Here is a 20,094-nt window from a genome sequence, read left to right as displayed (position 1 = left end):
CCTCTTTCACCAGTACTAAATTATCTTCAAAATAGAGGTCCTGATCCTGCACTCAGCACCTTCTAACACTCAGCATGTTGCAGAATGAAACCCATACATTGCTTCTTAGGGTTTCCTTTTTGTTTCATGGAGATGAAAAATTAAAATGGCAGGTCCACTCTGGCAACCCTCACTAATGCAAGTGTCCACTAAGTGCACTAAACTCCCCGGGTGAAATCCTGACCGCACTCACGTCAGTGAACTCCCATTGACAACCCCACTGTCTGTAACTAAAACGCCCACATTAAAATTATGGGCCTGATTCTGTAATCTTTAGTCACATAAGCAGTCCCATTGACGTGATATGATACATCAATCACTGAGCAGTCAGGCGATAGACCCTCCAAATATGCTCTTATGAGATGACATCTACCATATAGTTTTCATAGGCAAACTTTAGGGTGAAAACATTGGAATTGATTAAGGTGCTTGAGGGACTGGTTTATAGGGAAAGACTTTTATAAAAAACAAAACTAAATTGGCTAAAAGGAGGCAGGGTAACTATAAACATTTCTGAAGGATGAAAACACCAAAGAAAGAAAGGAATGGTTCAGGGTGATGCAACTAGGACTGATGGAATGAAATTAAGGAAGGGTAGCGTTAGGCTGAATATCAGGAGGCAAATAGTGAGATGGGGGAAAACAGTCTCCCACATGCCATGGAGAAAGCTCGAATCCTAGAAACATTTAAACCTAGGTTTCACAAAGAACTGAAAAATTGTCTATAGACCACAATCCTACTCAACTGCCATGACATGGACTAAGTAATATTTTCATCAGCAGATCTCAAAGTGCTTTACAAAGGGTCAGTATCTTTATCCCCACTTTACAGAAGGGGAAACTGAGGCACTGGGAGCTGAAGTGACTTATCCAAGGTCACCCAGCAGGCAAGTGGCAGAGATTGGAATAGAACCAAGAGCTTCTGAATCTCAGTGCAGCACTTTGTCCATTAGGCACACTGACTAGATGAATTTATACTGCAAAATGTTTCCATCTCTGACATTTTATGATTATACAATATTAGTTATCACCCGCAGCGGTATAATATCAGATATAACACAACATTGGTATGAGAGAGCCCAGAAACGTAACAGACCAGGCTGAGCCTGGAACCCTTACTCACGTGAGTAGTTTCACTGAGTGGGCATCATTACAGCAAAATTGAAATCTTCTCTTCATGCCACTTCAAAGCTTTTATGCAGCCAGTGAAACCCTGGGACTTTTAGGGCCTACAGCAGATGTTGACATTATTTCATTGGATTGTCACTTTGTTGTAAGAGGGGCTGTTATTTTCCTGGAGTCATCAGCTATTGTAAAGGGTGCTTTATGCTTCATCAACGCCTGATCTGCTCATCCCATGTCCATTCCAAAGAGAAGAAAGGGATTTCAAGGCCGTTACTTTGCCCTCTATCCTACATGAAAGCCATTCTTTTTCAGAAGATGCTATGTACAAAATGAAATGATTGGTATTTATTGGTCAGCACAGCATTCCCCCACCCTGAGGTTTTCTTCTTTAACCACCTGTGAGACGCTGTGATCGTTTCTGGATCCGAGCATGAAAGGAAACTGCCTCGACCGCCTAACTAATTGCCTTGAGCAGCCACCAAAGACAAGCTTTCCAAAGTGTGGTTCTCCATCCCATGTTACCACAGAAAAAAGTTAAGACCTCCCTCTCCCATCTAGCTATGAAGAAAGAGAGATTCACAGTGACCTCTTAAAACCCGTTTGTGACCCCTCCCCCTCAAGTGGAGAACCCATGCCCCTTCACGCACACACAAACTGAAAGCTTAACTGTGACAGACCTCAGAACCTTCTGCCTCTAGTTCTTTGGTTCTCTATTCCCATATTCTGTACAGGAGACCCCGTGGGTAACATACTGCAGGAGTTTCCAAGCAGAATTGCCAGGACTGGCGTCTAACCTTGGACCAACAGGAGGCAGGAGTACCATTTAGGTGACCATCTCACCTCCCGTGGAGACAATTACCTGTCACACTAGACCACGTGTCTAGCAGCTGCAAAAGCGTCTTGCAAGATTGCACTTCCATAGAGCCTTCCTTTCCCAGATCTCCGAGAGGCTTTACAAATCCGAACGAGTCCCCTTATTATTCCCCTCTGATTGGTTAAGCAACTTGCCGAGAGTCACAACGTGAGTCAGTGGCCCAATCAGGAGTGGAATCCAGACCGGCTGACTCTCCAATCCCAGTCCTAGCTGGTGAGCACTAAACTCTGCTAATCCCAGGTACATGGGCAATTGGGAGTGTGGGAGGGAAATGAACAGCTTGGGAGGAAAGTGATGGCGAAAACCTTCGAATTTTTCTTGGCTGAAGCCATAATTCTGAGACCCTAATGAATTCACTGGCAGGAGTGTTTCCAGTACGAACAGCTTGAATTTCAAACAGTAAATGCAGGAAGCAATACTTACAGGGAGCAGTTCGCAGAGTAACCTATAGGCTGAAATATGTTCACATAAAAAAAAAAAAAAAAAAAAAAGAAAAACCACATCAAACACTCACTGAACAATGAAGCAAAGTGTGGAAATCTCAATCTAGGTCGTGATCCGAATCCCCCTGAAATCAGTGAAAAGATTCCCATTGATTTCAAAAGGCTTTGGATTAGACTTATAGAGAAGGATGGCCTTCTGGGTAAGGCTCTGGACTGAGACTCATAGATCTAGTTTCAGTTATTGACTGTAGACTCTCTCTGTGACCAAAGGCAATTCACTTGGCTCCCCAGCAGCAAAACGAGGAGAACAACACTTCCTTTCCCCCACTCTATACCTGCCTTGTTGACTTAGACGTGGACTGTCTCTTACTATGTGTCTATACAGCGCCTAGCACTATGGGGCCCTGATCTCAGCTAGGGCCTCTACATGTTACTAGAATAGAATTAATAATATATTGGCCATCAGTTAGTGAGCGGAGGACAAAACCTAACCAATTTGAAGAGTGGAGTCCAATGGACACAGAGATGCGGCTGGGTTCAGAGGGATGATGCAGAAAGTGTATTCAGAAGCCACCAGAAAACAAAATTATGTCTATTTCGGCCGAAGTGTACAACGTAAGTAACATTCGTTGCTTTTCACCTGCTTGGCAAAAGCCAGCTAAAGAGTTTTGGAAGAGAGGGCTAAATTTAGAAGTGATGCAAAAATGGGTCCTACTTACATGCAGAGAGATGAAAGGATGGGGTTGTAGCAGGGAATGCAGCCAACGGGGCGGATGAGACGGTGAAATAAGAAGATAAGGTACGTTTCTGGACCTTGCCTTCTCTAACATAACCACATAGCCGTGTGTACATTTTAAGAAACAAAAGCCCTACTAAAAATACCTCACTCCACTGCCTACACGATTTCCCCCCTGCGGGGAGGTTAAGAGGCAGAATAAACCACACTGGCCAGATGTTAGTCGTCTTGCTTTGTAAGCCTACGCAGAACAGAACAGAACAGAACAGGGGGCTGCTTTATCCTACACGGCTATTACTCTCATTTAATATTTATATTGTGGTAGCCAACCAGGTTGAGCCCTGTCATTCGCAGTGCTGCGCAGACATAGAGAAAAGGACAGTTCCTACCCCAACTAACTTACAAGACCAGGCACGTGACAAACAAGTGACTGGATGAGAGGGGGCAATGAAAACCAATTGGATATGTGCTTCTGATTGGCTCGGAAATGCAGAGATCTTAAGTTCCCTATCTAGGCTGTTTGCTGCTTTTCCGGCTATAACCCCACCCTCCTGTCCCTTGTGTAAATTACACCTACTCACCCCTCTGAATTTGGCCCCAAAGATTGTTTAGGGTGATGCCCCTTTCAAAGACTCCAGAAGGAACATTGCAGCCCTAGGGTTCTGTGACTGTTGAGAAACAACGCCTGGGACACAGGAGAAGCTGAGCTTCTGAGCAGGACAGAAGGACCTAAAGAAGGAAAGAGCTGGCGAGAGGAATATAGGAAAAGCAGGTCAGTTCTTGAGAAATAGGTGACCAGGAGAAAGTGAGGGATAAGGAAGGAAGCAAAGGGTGAAAGTGTGGTTCTACTCTGAGGAGAGTATTAGAATGTCATCATAAAGCTCCATGTTTCTTGTCGCTCAAGGGGACCATCCATTTCCCACTGAAAACAATGGGAGTTGGATTGGGCCCTTAGTGACGCCAGATCAAGTCTGCTCCCTTTAAAAGTAAAAAGCCCGTTCTTTCTACCTGCCAGCCCTACAAGCTCCCCCCTGGAATCATGAATCCACCAGAGAAATGGTTGGAAGTTTTATTAAAAAATGTGGAGATTTTTGGCAGCAAAGGAAGACTTTATTGTGAAAAATGTTCTCCATTTTCCAACCAACTGTTAATCACCAAGAGTAAAGATTCTGCAGTTGAATTCAGGGCCCAAGTCTGCTCAGCATCTCTTACCTTGGGGTAAATCAGGAGCATTTCCAACCCTGAGCATTCAAAAATTACGAATCAGCTCCCTCCCACCCCTAAAAAAAAAAAAAAAAAAAAATCATGAGAGTAGCTTAAAAAAAAAAAAATCACATGCATTTTTCAAATACATTTTAGTTCTTTTTATTTGCCTTCTGAGCCTTTAAGTGGCACTTGGTTCATGTTTTCAGGCTTTTCTCTGCTACCACAATGGCTACAAATGCCGTTAAAAAAAAGGAAGCTGAGATTCTCACAATCAGACTCTAAGAACTGGGACTTAAAGAAAGACACCAAGAGTGACATCCTGTCTCCACTGAAGTAAATGGGAGTTTTACCTTTGACTTCAGTGAGGGCAGGATTTCACCCCAACCACTGCAAGATTTGCAATAAAATCCGAAGAGTTGTCAGCAATACAGGAGCTGAAGTCAGCTGAGTTATACTGGTGTAAAAAGGTGCAAGTCAGAGGAGAATCACACCCTACCTCTAACTAAACTGCAGCAAAATCCCATGGTATCAGATGTGTGTGTGTGTGTGTGTATATATATTTCCCCACTAGTGAGTGAATATGTGACAAAAAAACAAAATGTTCTCTTTTCATAAAAATGAAAGGTTGTTTTCAACTCTTGGAAAGTTCTTATGTCTCTATTAAAAAAACAACAAAAAAAAACCCCGCAGCTTTGTCTGCCAAAATACCCTCAAACAAATCCAGTACAATATCCCTGCAGAAATGGAGAATTTCTTCTTACTGTAAATTCACAGTTTTTCCATCAGGGGGTAGAATTTTGCCATTCTTGCATCATTAAAAAAAATAAATAAAAAGCACCATGTTTGCCAGTCAAAAGTTATTTTAAAACTGGATTAAATTAATAAATATTCAGGAAAAATATTATTTTGTCACATGAATTTTCACACAGCAAAACCTGGCGATTTCCCTTGGTCCAATAGGATTGCTTGCGAATTATTGAGTTGTGAGAATTGGCTGGCCTGAGAATGAGTCCTGCTCACCGGGCAGATTCTCAGCTGGCATAAATTGTCATAGCTGCATTGATTTCAATTGATGACAATTAAGAGCAGCTGAGGAACTGCATGTTAAGTCAGAAAGTAGGAAGGGCCAGATCCACAAAGGTATTTAGGCTCCTAACGGCCACTGCAATGGAAGTTTGTGGATCTGGGCCTAGTAGTCCAGTTTGTGTCACTTAAACTACAGCTTGAAGAGACCCTGGGCAAAATGCTCACAGGGAATCCCAAAAAACCCTGTTTGGATTCATGAGAGATTTGTCATGAAATTGGATAAAACCCAGTGTGAATGTGCTGATTTGTTTTGAGATTATGACCCAGATGCACAATGGCATAGCTCACTGCATGTCAATAAGGCAGTGCCAGTTTACACCAGCTGAGGATCTGGCCCAACTGGGAATCATTCAGACCCAATTGGTCAGTGTGAAACAAAGTGGGTTGGGGAGGCTGCAAACCCACTCTGAATGAAACCGAATTCAATACTGGCACAAGGATTGAAATCCGATACCTTAGCATAGCTCTGATATTTTCATTATTATTTATTAATAATTGTATTTGGGTAGCCTCTAAGAGCCCAGTCATGGACCAGTGCCCCATTGTACCAGGCATGGTAAGAACAGACAACAAATGACAGCCCTTGGGCCAAAGAGTTTATAATCTAGGGAATTCTTTACACTCCTGATGTAAGGGCCACAGGCTGAGTTGTATGATAGCCCCAGTGAAATGAGTAGGATTACTCATATAGTAAGGCACTACCCAATGTAAGTATCCATAGCAAAATCTGGTCCTTAGGAATTTATAAGGTGCCTTTCACTTTGGTATCTAAGATCTTCTTCTGTCGAGCCTTTCATCCAATGAGCTCTTCTCACTTTACAAACATTCGAGAATTAATCCTCATGGCATCTCTGCAAGACAGGTAGGAAGTATTATGCCCATTTTACAGCTAGATAAATGGAGGCACAGTGGCCCCATAAAAAGATGTTCTAGCTGAACAGCGAGAGGCGACAAAACCAGGGCATCCGCTTTGTGGGTTTATCTCAATCTAGCAGCTAAGAACGGATTGTGACTCTTAGAGCCTTTTTTAATGGGAAGACTGTGAAATTTACCCAGCAAGTACGCTAAGCTGGTCTTAAAGATTCGACCAGCAGTGCAAGTGATGGACCAATTATTTCTCTGGCTTTCCTTGCAGAAGAGAAGCGGGGAGCAGGGAGGGATGAGAGAAGAACTTGATGTAATCCTTGCAGGAGAACATTTGCCAGAGCAAAGCTGAATGTTAAATAGAAAGATTCTGAACTTGGCCGCACGAGTTTTAAAATCTACATTCAGTTCCAATTCCAATGGATTTTAAGGCCCAAAGGGGCTATTATGGTCATCTAGCTGAGTCTCCAGCCTAGCACAGGCCATATGGGACAACACCCAGGGATTCCTGCATCCAGCGCGGTAAGTTGTGGTTGAACTTGAGTGTCTCTTGTAGAAAGACACCCAGTCTTGATTTACAGACTCCAAACGCTGGAGACTTTTCCGTGTCCCTTGGTAAATTGTTCCAAGGTTACTGGTTCTAGATATCGGTTATTACTCTTGCTTGAGGAGCTGATAAGTAATAGGGGAGCTCGATTGGCCATAAGCTACTTGAATTCTTCACCAGAGCAGGTAACGAGCTCATGGAATACAATTTTACAAGGATATTAGATTCCAAGGAAGAGGTTTTTGATTACAACACAAGCTTTAGAATCAGTAGATTTGAGGTCAGAGCCACAGCCAGGCGGCAGCGGCTTTGCACTCCTGCTGTGGCACAAAGCAGCCCTAAAGCCAGCTGAGCTGGCCCCTGGAGGATTGCCCCTGCTTAGAGCAATCCTCCGTTGCTGTTCAGCTGCTCCTACGCCACCCTCCAGATCTGCTGTGCACAGGCTGTGGCTGAGAACAAGGGGATGTGGCTGGGGGGCGGGGGGGTCTTCTATATTTCAGTGGACTCTGGCTGCCGGAACAGTGCCTGTGGGCGCATTACCCATATCATGCATGTATCTGCACTGGAGATCTAAGCAGGTAGAGTCTCTTCTGTGGGTAGATTAAAAGGGGAGAGGGGAGAGAAATGATCTGGGCCAACGAGATCTCTTACAATGTAGAATAGCCTCCCACAGAGATGAAAGCCTCTTAGCTTGAGTCATTTAGACCCACTGGACAGGGAGGGAGATGACGACCTATTACTTCTTTTCCCACCTCTAATTTCCATGACTCCGTTCTGTAGCAGCCTACAGAGCTCTTTTTAAATCCAGACCTGAAGTCCCCAGTGAGAGCAAGGAGAGATCCGGATTATAACAAAGAATCCCCACCGCCTAAGCTCAGGCATCTCCAGCCCGAGAGTCAGCATGACATGTTCTAGGGTAGCAAACCTGTAAATGCCAAACAAACCGATGCCTGATGTCAATTCATTGCACACACAGGCACAAAGAGAAGTTTCTTTGGTGATCCATTTATCCAGCGAGTAGCTTTCCCACCGGATGCAGGAAAGAGGTGTTGGTCCAGATCACCGGCTGGTGCAAAACAGAGCAGTGCCATTGCTGTCAGAAGAGCTCTATACCCCCTGAGAACTTGGCTGCTGTTTTAAAGCTACAAAGAAACAAATCCACCTCCCTGCCCCAAAAGCCATCTCCGGTTAAATCAATTCATTGAACTGACTTGTGATTTAGAAACTGACAAAATAGAACCAAATCACTGTTAGTGTCAGGAGGTGAAATCCAGGCTTCAGTGGGGATAAACTTCCACCTGTGGCTCCCCCCCCCCATTGTCCAATCTGATTGCTGCACAGATTACATGTCTGCTCCTGACTCCAATGGACAGAGGGGTGCAGGGTCTTGTGATCACCTTTGCTCTCACGCTGGTGTAAAATCAGGAGTAACTACTGGAATCATTCTTAACTTGGTGTAAAAATCAGGTGCGCTGATTCCATTGGGGTTGCTCCCGAGTAACACTGGTATGAGAGATCAGAATCAGGAAAAAGAACAGGAGTACTTGTGGCACCTTAGAGACGCCTGTTCTTTTTGCGGATACAGACGAACACGGCTGCTACTCTAAAGCCTATCAGAATCAGGATCTCCCAGCTAAAATTTCCATTGACTGCAATGAGCTTTGCATCATTATGCTTCATTATTTCTAGTACGGGAGGACCCATGGACCCACAAAAGCGACCAGGGACTCATTGTACTAGACACTGTACAAACACAAAGACAGTCCCTGGCCCAGACAGCTCAGGAAGAAGCATACTTGACGATATGCAACAGGTGAGTAAACAAACAAAGGGCGGCGGGGGTGGGGGAGGGTAGGAATGGAAGACAAGAGAACAGTAAAAGCAAGTGCGGCTGTAAAAGTTAGCAGCCACAGTGGTTTCAGAGGGGTAGCCGTGTTAGTCTGTATCCGCAAAAAGAACGAGGAGTCCTTGTGGCACCTTAGAGACTAACACATTTATTTGAACACAAGCTTTCGTGGGCTAGAACCCACTTCATTGGCTGCATGCAGTGGAAAATACAGTAGGAAGATATATATATATATATATATATATACACACACACACACACACACACACCATGAAAAAAACGGGGGTTGCCATACCAGCTGTAATGAGATTAGTCAATTAAGGTAGGCTATTATCAGCAGGAGAAAAAAAAACGTTTATAGTGATAATCAGGATGGCCCATTTCCAACAGTTGACAAGAAGATGTGAGTAACAGTAGGGGGAAAATTATCATGGGGAAATAATTTTTACTTTGTGTAATGACCCATCCACTCCCAGTCTTTATTCAAGCCTAATTTAATGGTGTCCAGTTTGCAAATTAATTCCAGTTCTGCAGTTTCTCATTGGAGTCTGTTTTTGAAGTTTTTTTTTTTGTTGAAGAATTGCCACTTTTAGGTCTATAATTGAGTGACCAGGGAGATTGAAGTGTTCTTCGATTGGTTTTTTAATGTTATAATTCTTGATGTCCGATTTGTGTCCATTTATTCTTTTGCATAGAGACTGTAGACACAGTAGACAGTTATCACAAATGGATCAGGCCCTATAGCCAATTCTACCTGTCTTATACTGCTGTCCCTCGCCACAAGGTCTGAGCGCCTTCCATGTAAAAGAAATAGCAATGTCTACGTCCTTTGGTAGGCAAAATTCAACCGAGCAGAATTCAGTCCAAAAGGTGAATTCCTCAGACTAGTTATGAATAAATTCAAACAGGAGGTGTTAATGCAAACTTGTGCAACTTTAATAATAGTAGTAATTTCCAGCAATCACTATAATAAATAATAATAATTAGGACCAGCTTCTGATCCCAGTTACACTAGTGTAAATCCTAAGTAACAGATCACACTGCTGTAACGGAGAGCAGAAGCTGGCTGTAACTTAGCTCTGTCTCCAGACGGATAACACTGCCCCTCCTACCTCTGCCCCCATCTCTACAACTGTTCAAGCTCTGAGACTGCATTGGGGCACTTTGCCTCCTGGCTGCCTCAGAAAGAGGACCCCAGTGAGCATAGGAAAGCCATTGCTGGCTTGCTCATGGTGTCGACTGTTGCACTTTGCCATCAGCATGTGCAGGACTGGTGATGAAATAGCAAGGAAGAAAAAGGCTAATGTCAGAAACAGCCTCGCCAGATGGTGTCACCATGCTGGAAATGGATGCACAATATAAAACCCCATTGCCACTTGGAAACCTGTCCTAGAAAGGAGCCAGATTCTGCCTTCAGACAGACATGCACTACTCTTATTGCAACCCATGAGAGTAACCCGCAGCCATCTGCAGAGGGAACATAGTCCAGATTTCTGTGTGCTCTGTTAACTTTCCAACCTTTCTGGTCTTTGTCATACCAATAAAGCAAACAAAACTGAATCAGAGACAGAAGATTCAGTGAAAACTTCTGGGCCAAATTCTGCTGTAACATATCATCCTGATCCAATTATCAAGCGAGTGACAGTGAAGCCCTAGGAAAGACCTGTAGAGAGGGGGTAAGCTTATCCCACTGCGAGCCTGAGCCCGTATCATTGAAATCTATCGGATGTTTGCCATGGGCTTCAAGGCAAAAATCAGTCCCTTTGTAAGCAGGTGCTGCAGCTGGAGCCACCTAAAATTCAGCTGCTGTCGCTGCAGGGAGCTGTGCAAACATCTTCACTTTCAGTTCCCACCCCACCCCATTCAGCTCCATTGTGAGGTTCAGCACAAAACTCCAAGCTCGTTATCAGAGGGGGAGCCGTGTTAGTCTGGATCTGTAAAAAGCAACCCGGAGTCCTGTGGCACCTTAAAGGCTAACAGATGTATTGGAGCATAAGCTTTCGTGGGTAAGAACCTCACTTCTTCAGATGCAACTTCTTCTTGCAGCTGAAGTGAGGTTCTTACCCACAAAAGCTTATGCTCCCAATACTTCTGTTAGTCTTAAAGGTGCCACAGGACCCTCTGGGATCCACACTGGCTCATAAGCTGCCCAGTGGAAGATGACTCCATCCATAACGCCTGAATGATCTCGTTTCTGTGAGATTGTCAGGTTCTTAAAGATATTGCAACGCAACTGTTCATGCAGACACTGATGGGAGTCTGAAACGTTACTTGGATTTGCCTGGTGGCTGAGTGTCAATCCTCTAGACGGCAGGAGAACTAGGCTTGGTTTTCAGCCTGCTGTTCTCCGACTCCCTACATCAGCAGGGCTGGGAGGTCTATAGCAGAAGGAAGTTTGCCTTCTGAGGGGATAAATTCTTCATGTGCCACAGCAGCAGCTTGTCCAGCTGATATTAGGAATCTGCACCCATGAACTCGAAGGGAAGTTCCATTTAGCCCTTCTGCTTGACTGACATGTGGGGGCTTGCAAAGGGGGAGGGGAGTTCGAGCCAAAAATTGGGGAGAAGGGAAAAAAAATAAGAGGATCGTCAGGGCAGCTGAGGAATCATTCTGAGGAGGGAAAAAAGGAAGGAGTTGTACATGTCTGGTCATGTAAAGAGAGTCCTAGAGATCACCTGTGATAGGCCCTTTTATCATGTCCCCAGCACAGATCTCTCTCTCCTCCTCCCTCTACCTTACAGTTTTCTGTTACTCCCATCACCATATTATCTAAAGCCCACCTTGTTCAGCTGAAGTCCTAATCATTCCCTTGGCACATACTTAAGGTCAGGGTGCTGGGTGGGCGCACAAGGATGGGAAGACACAAGAAGCTTCCCCTCCCCTGTCCCTAATACAGTAACCAGGCTCAGTCATAGTCCCTGCCCACCCCCACGCCATAGCCCTGCCTTGACTCTGCACTGGCCAGCAGAGCTGTCCATATGCACAACAGGAAGCATGCTGCACTCTATAGTAGGTGGTGTCGGGAAACTGCTCCCATTGCACTCTGGGAAGCTTGGGGAACCACGGGACCTCCCTGAATCACAGTGCCTCCACCAGCCTGTCTGGATGTGCAGAACAATTGACTTAAATACAAACCATTGCATGGCTCATTCCTGGGAAAGGGAATTTGAAGCTCTCCAACAGCTGAAGGCAGGCCCCCGATTTCAGTGGAGGATTAATTTGGCCCAGGGCGCCCGCTGAAGGACCCCTTGTTTTTGTAGTCAGAGATTGCACTGGTGCTGCTGACCCTGGAACAAATACTTTCCCCAGTGCAAAGCCCAAAACAATGGAGTTTACACAGGTGAGCTGCTCCGAGTCGGACTGTCTGGAATCCTTCCCCCATGCCAGGTGCTTTGTGGGACAGGCCACATCCCTCCAGGCCTACCTCAACCTCATCCCCACAAAACCCCTTCCACATGGAGGCTGATTGAGATCCACGACCAACAGGGGGTCCCTAACCATCTCCCAGGCAGCAGAACTGGCTTTGCTGTCAGGGCCGGCTCTAGGATTTTTGCCACCCCAAGCAAAAACAATTTTGCCCCCCCCCCCCCCCCGTTTTTTTTCTTACCTCACCCCTGACCCCGCCTCAACTCCGCCCCTTCCCCAAATCCCCAGCCCTGCCTCCTCCCCCCAGGCTCTCAAGCCTAGGAGGGAGGGAGGGGGAGAAGCGGCGCCCGCGCCGCGGCCACTCAGAGTCTCCCCCTCCCTCCCAGGCTCTCAAACCTGGGAGGGAGGGGGAGCAGCGGCGCGCGAATCAGCTGTTTCGCGCGCCGCGGCCACTCGGGATCTCCCCCTCCCTCCCAGGTTTGAGAGCCTGGGAGGGAGGGAGGGCGAGCAGTGGCGCGTGAATCAGCTGTTTCTTGCGCCGTGGTGTGCGAGCGGCAGCAGCGGAGGTGAGCTAGGGCGGCCAGGGCACATTTTTAGGGGCGGCAGGGGCGGCATTCTGGCGCCGGCCATGCCGCCCCTAAAAATGTGCCGCCCCAAGCACCAGCTTGTTTTGCTGGTGCCTAGAGCCGGCCCTGTTTGCTGTGTTCTATGCCTTCGCTCAGGCCAGAGGATTTGCCTTATAGGGCATAAAGGGGACCGAGGAATAAATAGCCAGCACCATGTATCACACAGACTCGCCTTCTTCCCATCAACTGTGTAGAGCTTCTTCACTGTGAACTGCAAGAGCTCGGAAATCTCATCCAGGAGAGTTTTGAAGCTCCGGGCGTTCCTGTGATTCAGGATAATCGAGCGCCGGACACCAATGTCCCCGTTTTTAACCAGAGTGATTTTCTTGAGTATTTTGGGGCCTTGCTGGGAGAAAGGCCTGGAATGGTCTTCATGCCTGCCCTCCTGGCCTCCTCTCCTCAGGGCACTTGCCGGGCGGCCATTCCACTGAGGGCCTACCCTCCGGCCCGTGCCGATGCTAAAGGGCTTGACGTATTTCTTGTCAGAGCAGAGGTAGCACCCTCCGTCCTCCAGCTGGTCCAGTGCGCTGATGCAGTGTATCCCTCGTGGAGTGGTGATGGTCCTCACCCCGAACGGCAGAGGGACCCTGTGGGAGAGGTCATCCATAAGGGCATTGAAGCTCTTGAAGCTGCGTGGGTTAATGGCCATCTTGACTCCCCCGAACTGAGGGTCTCCACTCTTGAAGAAGGTTATTTTCTTGGTTGGAGGAACCCGTGTGATGGAATTTGTCCGAGCCACGACAGGAAGGGGCTGCTCATAGTTGTAGGGGCTGGAGGTGGTCAGGTAATCTGCAGGTGCCTGAGTCATTCCCCACGCTTAAAGGTACCTGCAACAAAAGCACAAACACAGCACAGTTTGGACTGTGTCACACAGAACTGACGGCTGACAAGTCACAGGCCCAAGTTTTGCTCTCTGGTGCACATGGGCAACCATACTTACCGTATGGGTGTAAGTGATAGCAGAATTTGGCCCCTGGTATCATACCATTGAAAATTAACTGGCTCAAATAAATATGAGGGTAGGTAGCTGCAAATGTAACTACAAGCCTTTAATAACTGGCGGACAAATTCTGTTCACAATTACACTAGAGCAACAGCACTGAAGACACCGGGAGTGGAGTCTGGTGCCAAACCCAAGCATTCAAAAATTATGCGCCAGCCTCCCCGCCCAGAATCATGAGACTGGCTTACATTTTATTTGCTTTTTGACCCTTTCCCATTCATGTTTTCAGTCTTTTCTCCACAACTGAGGGAGCTAAAAATTTACTTTTCTTTTTTTTTTAAAAAGGAAGCTGAGATTCTCATGTGATCCCATGACTCCATGAGCTGGGGCTTTAAAAAATGTCAACTATAGTGAGACTTGCAATAGAAGCGTTATAGCAGGCAACTCTGTACAGTGGTGAAGCTAGAATGTGGCTCTTAAAATATAGGTGTCATCAGAAAAGGATGTCCAACTTGTATAGGAGCTTCTGGGTGCTCAGCTCCCTATTTAGATGCCTAGATGTGGAGTAAGGAGCCTAGCTTCAGGTGTCCAACATTGAGAATCTAGGCCCCCATTTTTACTGCTGTCAGTGTTGTCGAGGCATAGACCTAGAGGAGAGCAAGCTGGGTTCTTATTCTCTCTCGTGCTTCTTACATTAAATTGTCAGCTACTTACTGTTTGCAGACTTACCAAAAAAGTTCAAGTCTCACATGGAGTTACCTCTGCCATTAGAAAAACTATCCTTTTTGACTTGTGAATTGAAAAGATTTATCTCAATGTCATTTATACCTGCTCACATACTGTGGTGATGAATGTGAGATGAATGCCTAGACAAACACACAGACAGGAAATCCAACAATGTCATTTGAGTAAGAGCTTAAACCACAAAAGCCCCTTCAATTAAACAGGAATCAAGACTCCAAAAATAATACTTTGTCAGCCTAATAATCTCCATATTACTGTTCATACATGTGCAACAAAGCACTAAAACTACATGCAAAAATCTATGAAGGCTTTAAGTATGATTGGATGAGTGGAGGCACTGCAAATTACCAGAGATAATGTGAAAGTGATCAGCAAAGATTATTGGCCTAAAAAAAGAGACCCTGATTGCTGCCAGTAAGGGGTTTGCAATGGATTGCTCCCATTTTATCTTCCACATTACATTCTCAGTAGACGGGAAACTCTGTCTGAATTACTCTTAAAAAAACAGAACTGCTTTTACTTGCCATAAATTCCCTAGGAAGGTGATAAATGTCTCTCTAAGTACATGTCTACTTCAGTTCATACACATGAGCATACAGTTATTTGTAGTGTTTCACGGCTACTTCTAATTTCAAGAAAATAATGATTCAACTCAAAATTATTTAGCAGGACCCCAACTCTGCTACCAGTAAAGCCAACGGGGATTTTGTCATTGCCTTCAATGGGTGTAACATTTGGGCCCCAATAAATAATGTGATTTGCTCCATTTTACATCTTTTGGGATCCCAAGTATTTGTTTCTTTTTACGGTTATGCTGTAATTAAATATCTGCAGACTGATAGTACAGCAGATCTACCGTTTCTGTACATGATGGTTTGACCTAGAATGAGCAAAAAATGAACTTTGGCATCATTAGAAAGATTATTTTGATACATTTTTTAATCAGCTCCTTGATGCTCTTTCACATGGACTCGGATTGCAAGGAGCTCCAGATTTTTCACATATGCATCAACTCTCCTTGCTAGAGAAGGACAGGTGATTTTTCTTTTCTTTTCATTTCTTGTTCAATGAAGATCTATCCACCACGCTATCCCTTCAGAAAGCTGTCCCATTCCTATGTATTTCAATGGCATTCAAAAGTATGTCCCTCTCCGTCTGCTCATAAATCCCTTCTCATAGCTTTCAGATATTGGCAGGCATACTTTGCAAACAACCTTGTAACCCAGAGCTTCCCAGACTGAGATCTGTGGGCCACCGGTAGACCACAAAGAACTTGTAGGTGGTTCATGGAAATTTGTTTGGTTAGATATGGCTGGCTCGCCTTGTTTCTAGCTGCTAAATCACATTAAATAAGAGCTAAAATTACATGAGATACTTTCCTTATATTACTTTTCCACGTAAGCAATTGTACAGGGATTTTAGGTGATTGCAAATGGAATGAGAAATGGTCCATACAGTGGCGAATAGGACAATAGATGGTCCACTCAACTGCAGGTGGTACATGAGAAAGTCAGTCTGTGGAGAAATGGTCCACAAAACCCAGGGAAGTCTCAGTTTGGTTTAAATTTTAACTAGGTCCCAAAGGGAGAATGGTGGAAACATTTGTTTCAAGGTCCAGGGTTAGACTGGGGTCGTATCAAACGTTTGGGCTAGACAACATAATGGCAATTAATGGTCAGTTACAAAACCTTGTAGAAAAAAAAAAACCACAAAACTCCCTCAATGCGTGTGTCTGTACTTACACCGAATTGCCGTACGGTTCTTGACCGAGACGACTTTTCCTTAACAAAACATCCAAGAGATTTTTTAAAATAACCCCGACACCTGAACCACTGGTCAACACAGTGAAAAGCAATAGCAGGTACAGGCTATCAATCAAACTGTCCTCAAAATGACTGACCACAGCTCTGAGGGTTAATCAGGACTGTGTTGCTAAGGATAGAAAGCAAAGCTACCTAATCTCTTAGAGAAGGTTCTCAAATCCAACGGGGCTTTAGACACACATTGTCTGATTCTTCTTTCATGCACACCCGGTTACGCGGGAGTGCATCCTATTGATTTCAACGGAGTTACCCTTGATTTACACTAGAGTAAAAGAGAGCAGAATTAGGCTAGAAGCAGCAATGCTTTCTTATTGCATAAAACACGTGGCGCTCAATCTAACTTTCCTGAGTCATATAACAGTAGGCATACTTAATGATTGAGAGCCAAGTTCATCCCTGTTGTAACCTCTGTGCTATGGACAGGTGAACCGGCCCCCAAATGCTAGACTGGCACGAGTGTTTTTTATATGGTACAGTATATAAACTAGATGTATTTTTCCATTAGACTCTTTTCTTTGAGCCTTTCCCTCACCCCACAAATCGCCTGATTTTGGATGCATTGTTAGTTTCTCATCCTCATCTCTGATCTTTTCCCCCCACATCTGAAGAAGTGAGGTTCTTACCCATGAAAGCTTATGCTCCCAATACTTCTGTTAGTCTCAAAGGTGCCACAGGACCCTCTGTTGCTTTTTACAGATTCAGACTAACACGGCTACCCCTCTGATACTTTCCCCCCACAGTTTATCCTCAGTCTCATATGGACCCAGTAATGTTAGAATCAAACTTTCAACCCCACAATGTGCAAGCAGGTTTGAAATTGGGTCCCTGTTAATAAGCATAAAAGCTTCTGAAAACCTCTCTCTCTCTGGTTCTTCTCTTCACTGTCCTCTCCCCTCTCTCTGGTACCTGCACTGTTGTTCGACAATTAGGTTTTTCAGTGGAATCACCTTAGTAATAAGACTGGAGTTTGAAGGTCTGAATTCAAGCGAGTTTGCAAAACCCTAGAACAACTAACAATCCCCCCAGAACCTCCACTGCTGCAAGGTGCATCCCCCACATCCCTACACTGTGCCCCAGCTTCCCTCTTCCCAATCTGCCATCCCCCACTCTGTGCCTTTTCCCAATAGGAGGGTGGTGAAGCACTGGAATGGGTAGCCTAGGGAGGTGGTGGAATCTCCTTCCTTAGGAGTTTTTAAGGTCGGGCTTGACAAAGCCCTGTCTGGGATGATTTAGTTGGGATTGGTCCTGCTTTGAGCAGGGGGTTGGACTAGATAACTCCTGAGGTCCCTTCCAACCCTGATATTCTCTGAACCCCCTGGGGCAGGCAGAGCCTCCCAAGGATTGTAGGGTATATTCTCTCTTCTTACACACCCTACCAGTTCTGTGAATCATTCCATCCGCAATAGGGAGGCGCTGGGGTGCCACGACCACCATGTGTTACAGTAACTATGACCGTCTCACTGGTACCGGTGCTCTCCTGTCTAGTTGTGGGATCTAGCTGTTGTCTCTCATCATGCACACGGGCTCTGATCCTGCAATCAGCTGCATGGAGGTGGATGCTACTCCTACATGCAGTCAGTTGTAAAACCAGGGCGTTAGACTGGGGCAGGGACTTTTTTGTAGCGTGTGTACACAACATCTAGCACACCAAGGTCCCAATCTCAGACTGGTGCCTATGGGCGCTACTACAATACAAAGAAAATAGTAAGAACCATACATCACGCACTGACCATACATCACTGCATGTTCTCTAGTATACCTGCTCATGCCTTTAAACTAAACTCGCCAGGGCACTGACCGTTGTTTGTCTTGCACAGCTCACCCAGCAGGGAGAGCAGTCTATCTTCGGCACTTATGTGGCGCCTACCCCCAATCACCATAGCATCTGAGCATCTCCCAATCTTTCAGGTATTTACACTGACAACACTGCTGGGAAATAGAGTAGAGCTAGAATCCCCCGTTTACAGATGAGGAACTAAACCACAGAGAGACCAAAGTTCTGTAAGAAGTCTGTGGCAGCTCCAGGACTTGAATTTGGATCTCCCAAGTGCCAGGTTAGTGTCCTAACCACTGGACTATCCTGCTTTCCTGTCCTTAATGCTGTATTGCACTCTTGTGGGACTAGCTGCCCCGTTCATGTTCCAGTTGCAAAAGTAGAACTCTCTCCAGGGGAAGTCTTGTGCTTCTTGCTCTACCGCCAGCTGTCCCTAGCCCCTCCTCCTCCTCTGCAGCCTCCTTCTTATCCAAGGATCTCACCAATTTTTTTCCAAAATTAAAGTTGACACTCTCTGGGCAGATGCTCTCTCTTTTCTGTCCTTGCCTCCACCATGTAAGTTCCACTCTCTGCTCCTTCCCCCCCCAGACTGAATCCAACGTGTCCCTGCTTTGGTAGCATCTCCTCTGTTGATGCTGCACAAGGAGGAATAGAATCCAGCTCCAATGTCCAGTAGTTGCATTGGCCCTACCAGGTTACAGGAGTAAAAACCCCTTTTATTGTGACTAAAGTAAGTAGATGTCTCTGAAGCCACACAGGAGGCAGAGCGGTTGAATTTATTAACAGATTTTAAATCCAGAAGGGACTGTTATGAGCATGTAGTCTGTCCTCCTGCATAACACAGGTCACAGAACCTCACTCAGCAATTTCTGCATAAAGCCTGTAACTTTGGTTTGAGCTATATCGCTTCTCGGCCTTTGGCTGAGGGGTGAAAACATTATCTAATATCCTATCGAAAGGCATCCAGTCATGATTTAGACACTTTAAGCAAGCGAGAATCCATCACATCCCTAGATAAGGTGTTCCAAGTACTAATTACCTTCACGGGTAAACGTTGTGCCTTATTTCCTGTTTGAATTTGTCTAGCTTCAGCTTCCAGACCTTGGATCTTGTTATACCCTTTTCTGTTAGATTAAAGAGTCATCTACGATCAGATCTCTCTTTTCCACGTAGGTACGTGGAGGTGCCATTGTTACAGAGAATCACAGTTTTATGACACTATCAACCTTTTAAACAAAGCTGATTGACTAATCCAGTTATATTTCTGCAAAACAAATTGATCAAAGTGATTTCATTTGAAAATTTTCATGGAAGATTTGGGAGGTTTTTTTGACAAAAAAAGTTGGAAATGAACTTTTTTTTTTGTTTTACTTTGATTTTAAATTGTTGTTTTGCTTTGGTTTTTGAAAGCCAAACCAAAATGAAATGTAGAATCTGAAATGATACCAAATTAAAATATCTATTTCATTTTATTTCACATTTTTTTCCATTGAAAAATTGCCAAAATTGAACTGTGTATGTGAAATGTTTACATAGTGACAAAACTGGATTTTGGGGTGAAAAAAGTCACTTGAAATTTTTTGACCAGCTCTACTTTGTAACTACATTTGATTTATTACAATTTACAAGTGTTGGATTACAATTTTTCCTTAATAACAAGGACAAATGTGTCATCTTTTTCTACCCTGGCATATAAACAGGAAGATCACAGTATTTTCCAGTCTATTCATTATTTGACAAACTGTTTGAATACTCTCTCGAAATATTCAACATTTCTGGTCTAAGATGGGTTTGTAGTGATTTGTCAGATAAGTCACATGGTATAGATTGTGTTCTGACTGGGTGAATATACAAGCACATCTGGCACCAGTGTCAGGCATGTGAAGTTAAAATTCTCTGAAGACTTGGAATCAAACAGGAATATTGTAATGGACACAGACAGACATCTTGGTCATCAGCTGACCACACACATGCACTGGGGATACATCTCAAGACCTTCAGCTTTGAAAACATTCTACCACTTGAGCTAAACAAGAGTCTGTATTAGGTGTAA

At 44.9% G+C, this 20,094-nt stretch overlaps 1 protein-coding gene across 1 annotated transcript in view; it reads right to left on the bottom strand.

The window, feature by feature from the left end:
- Positions 1 to 13,565, bottom strand: part of RP1L1 (RP1 like 1) — a 28,050-nt gene extending 14,485 nt beyond the window's left edge. The window contains exon 1 of the mRNA XM_034766926.1: positions 12,930 to 13,565. Within this exon, the coding sequence (XP_034622817.1) occupies positions 12,930 to 13,565 (636 nt within the window). The remainder of the gene's footprint in view (positions 1 to 12,929) is intronic.
- Between the last annotated feature and the right edge of the window lie 6,529 nt (positions 13,566 to 20,094).

The sequence above is a fragment of the Trachemys scripta genome, chromosome 3, assembly GCF_013100865.1.
Source record: "Trachemys scripta elegans isolate TJP31775 chromosome 3, CAS_Tse_1.0, whole genome shotgun sequence".
NCBI classification, from domain to species: Eukaryota; Metazoa; Chordata; order Testudines; family Emydidae; genus Trachemys; species Trachemys scripta.
This window is presented reverse-complemented; position numbering and strand designations above follow the sequence as displayed.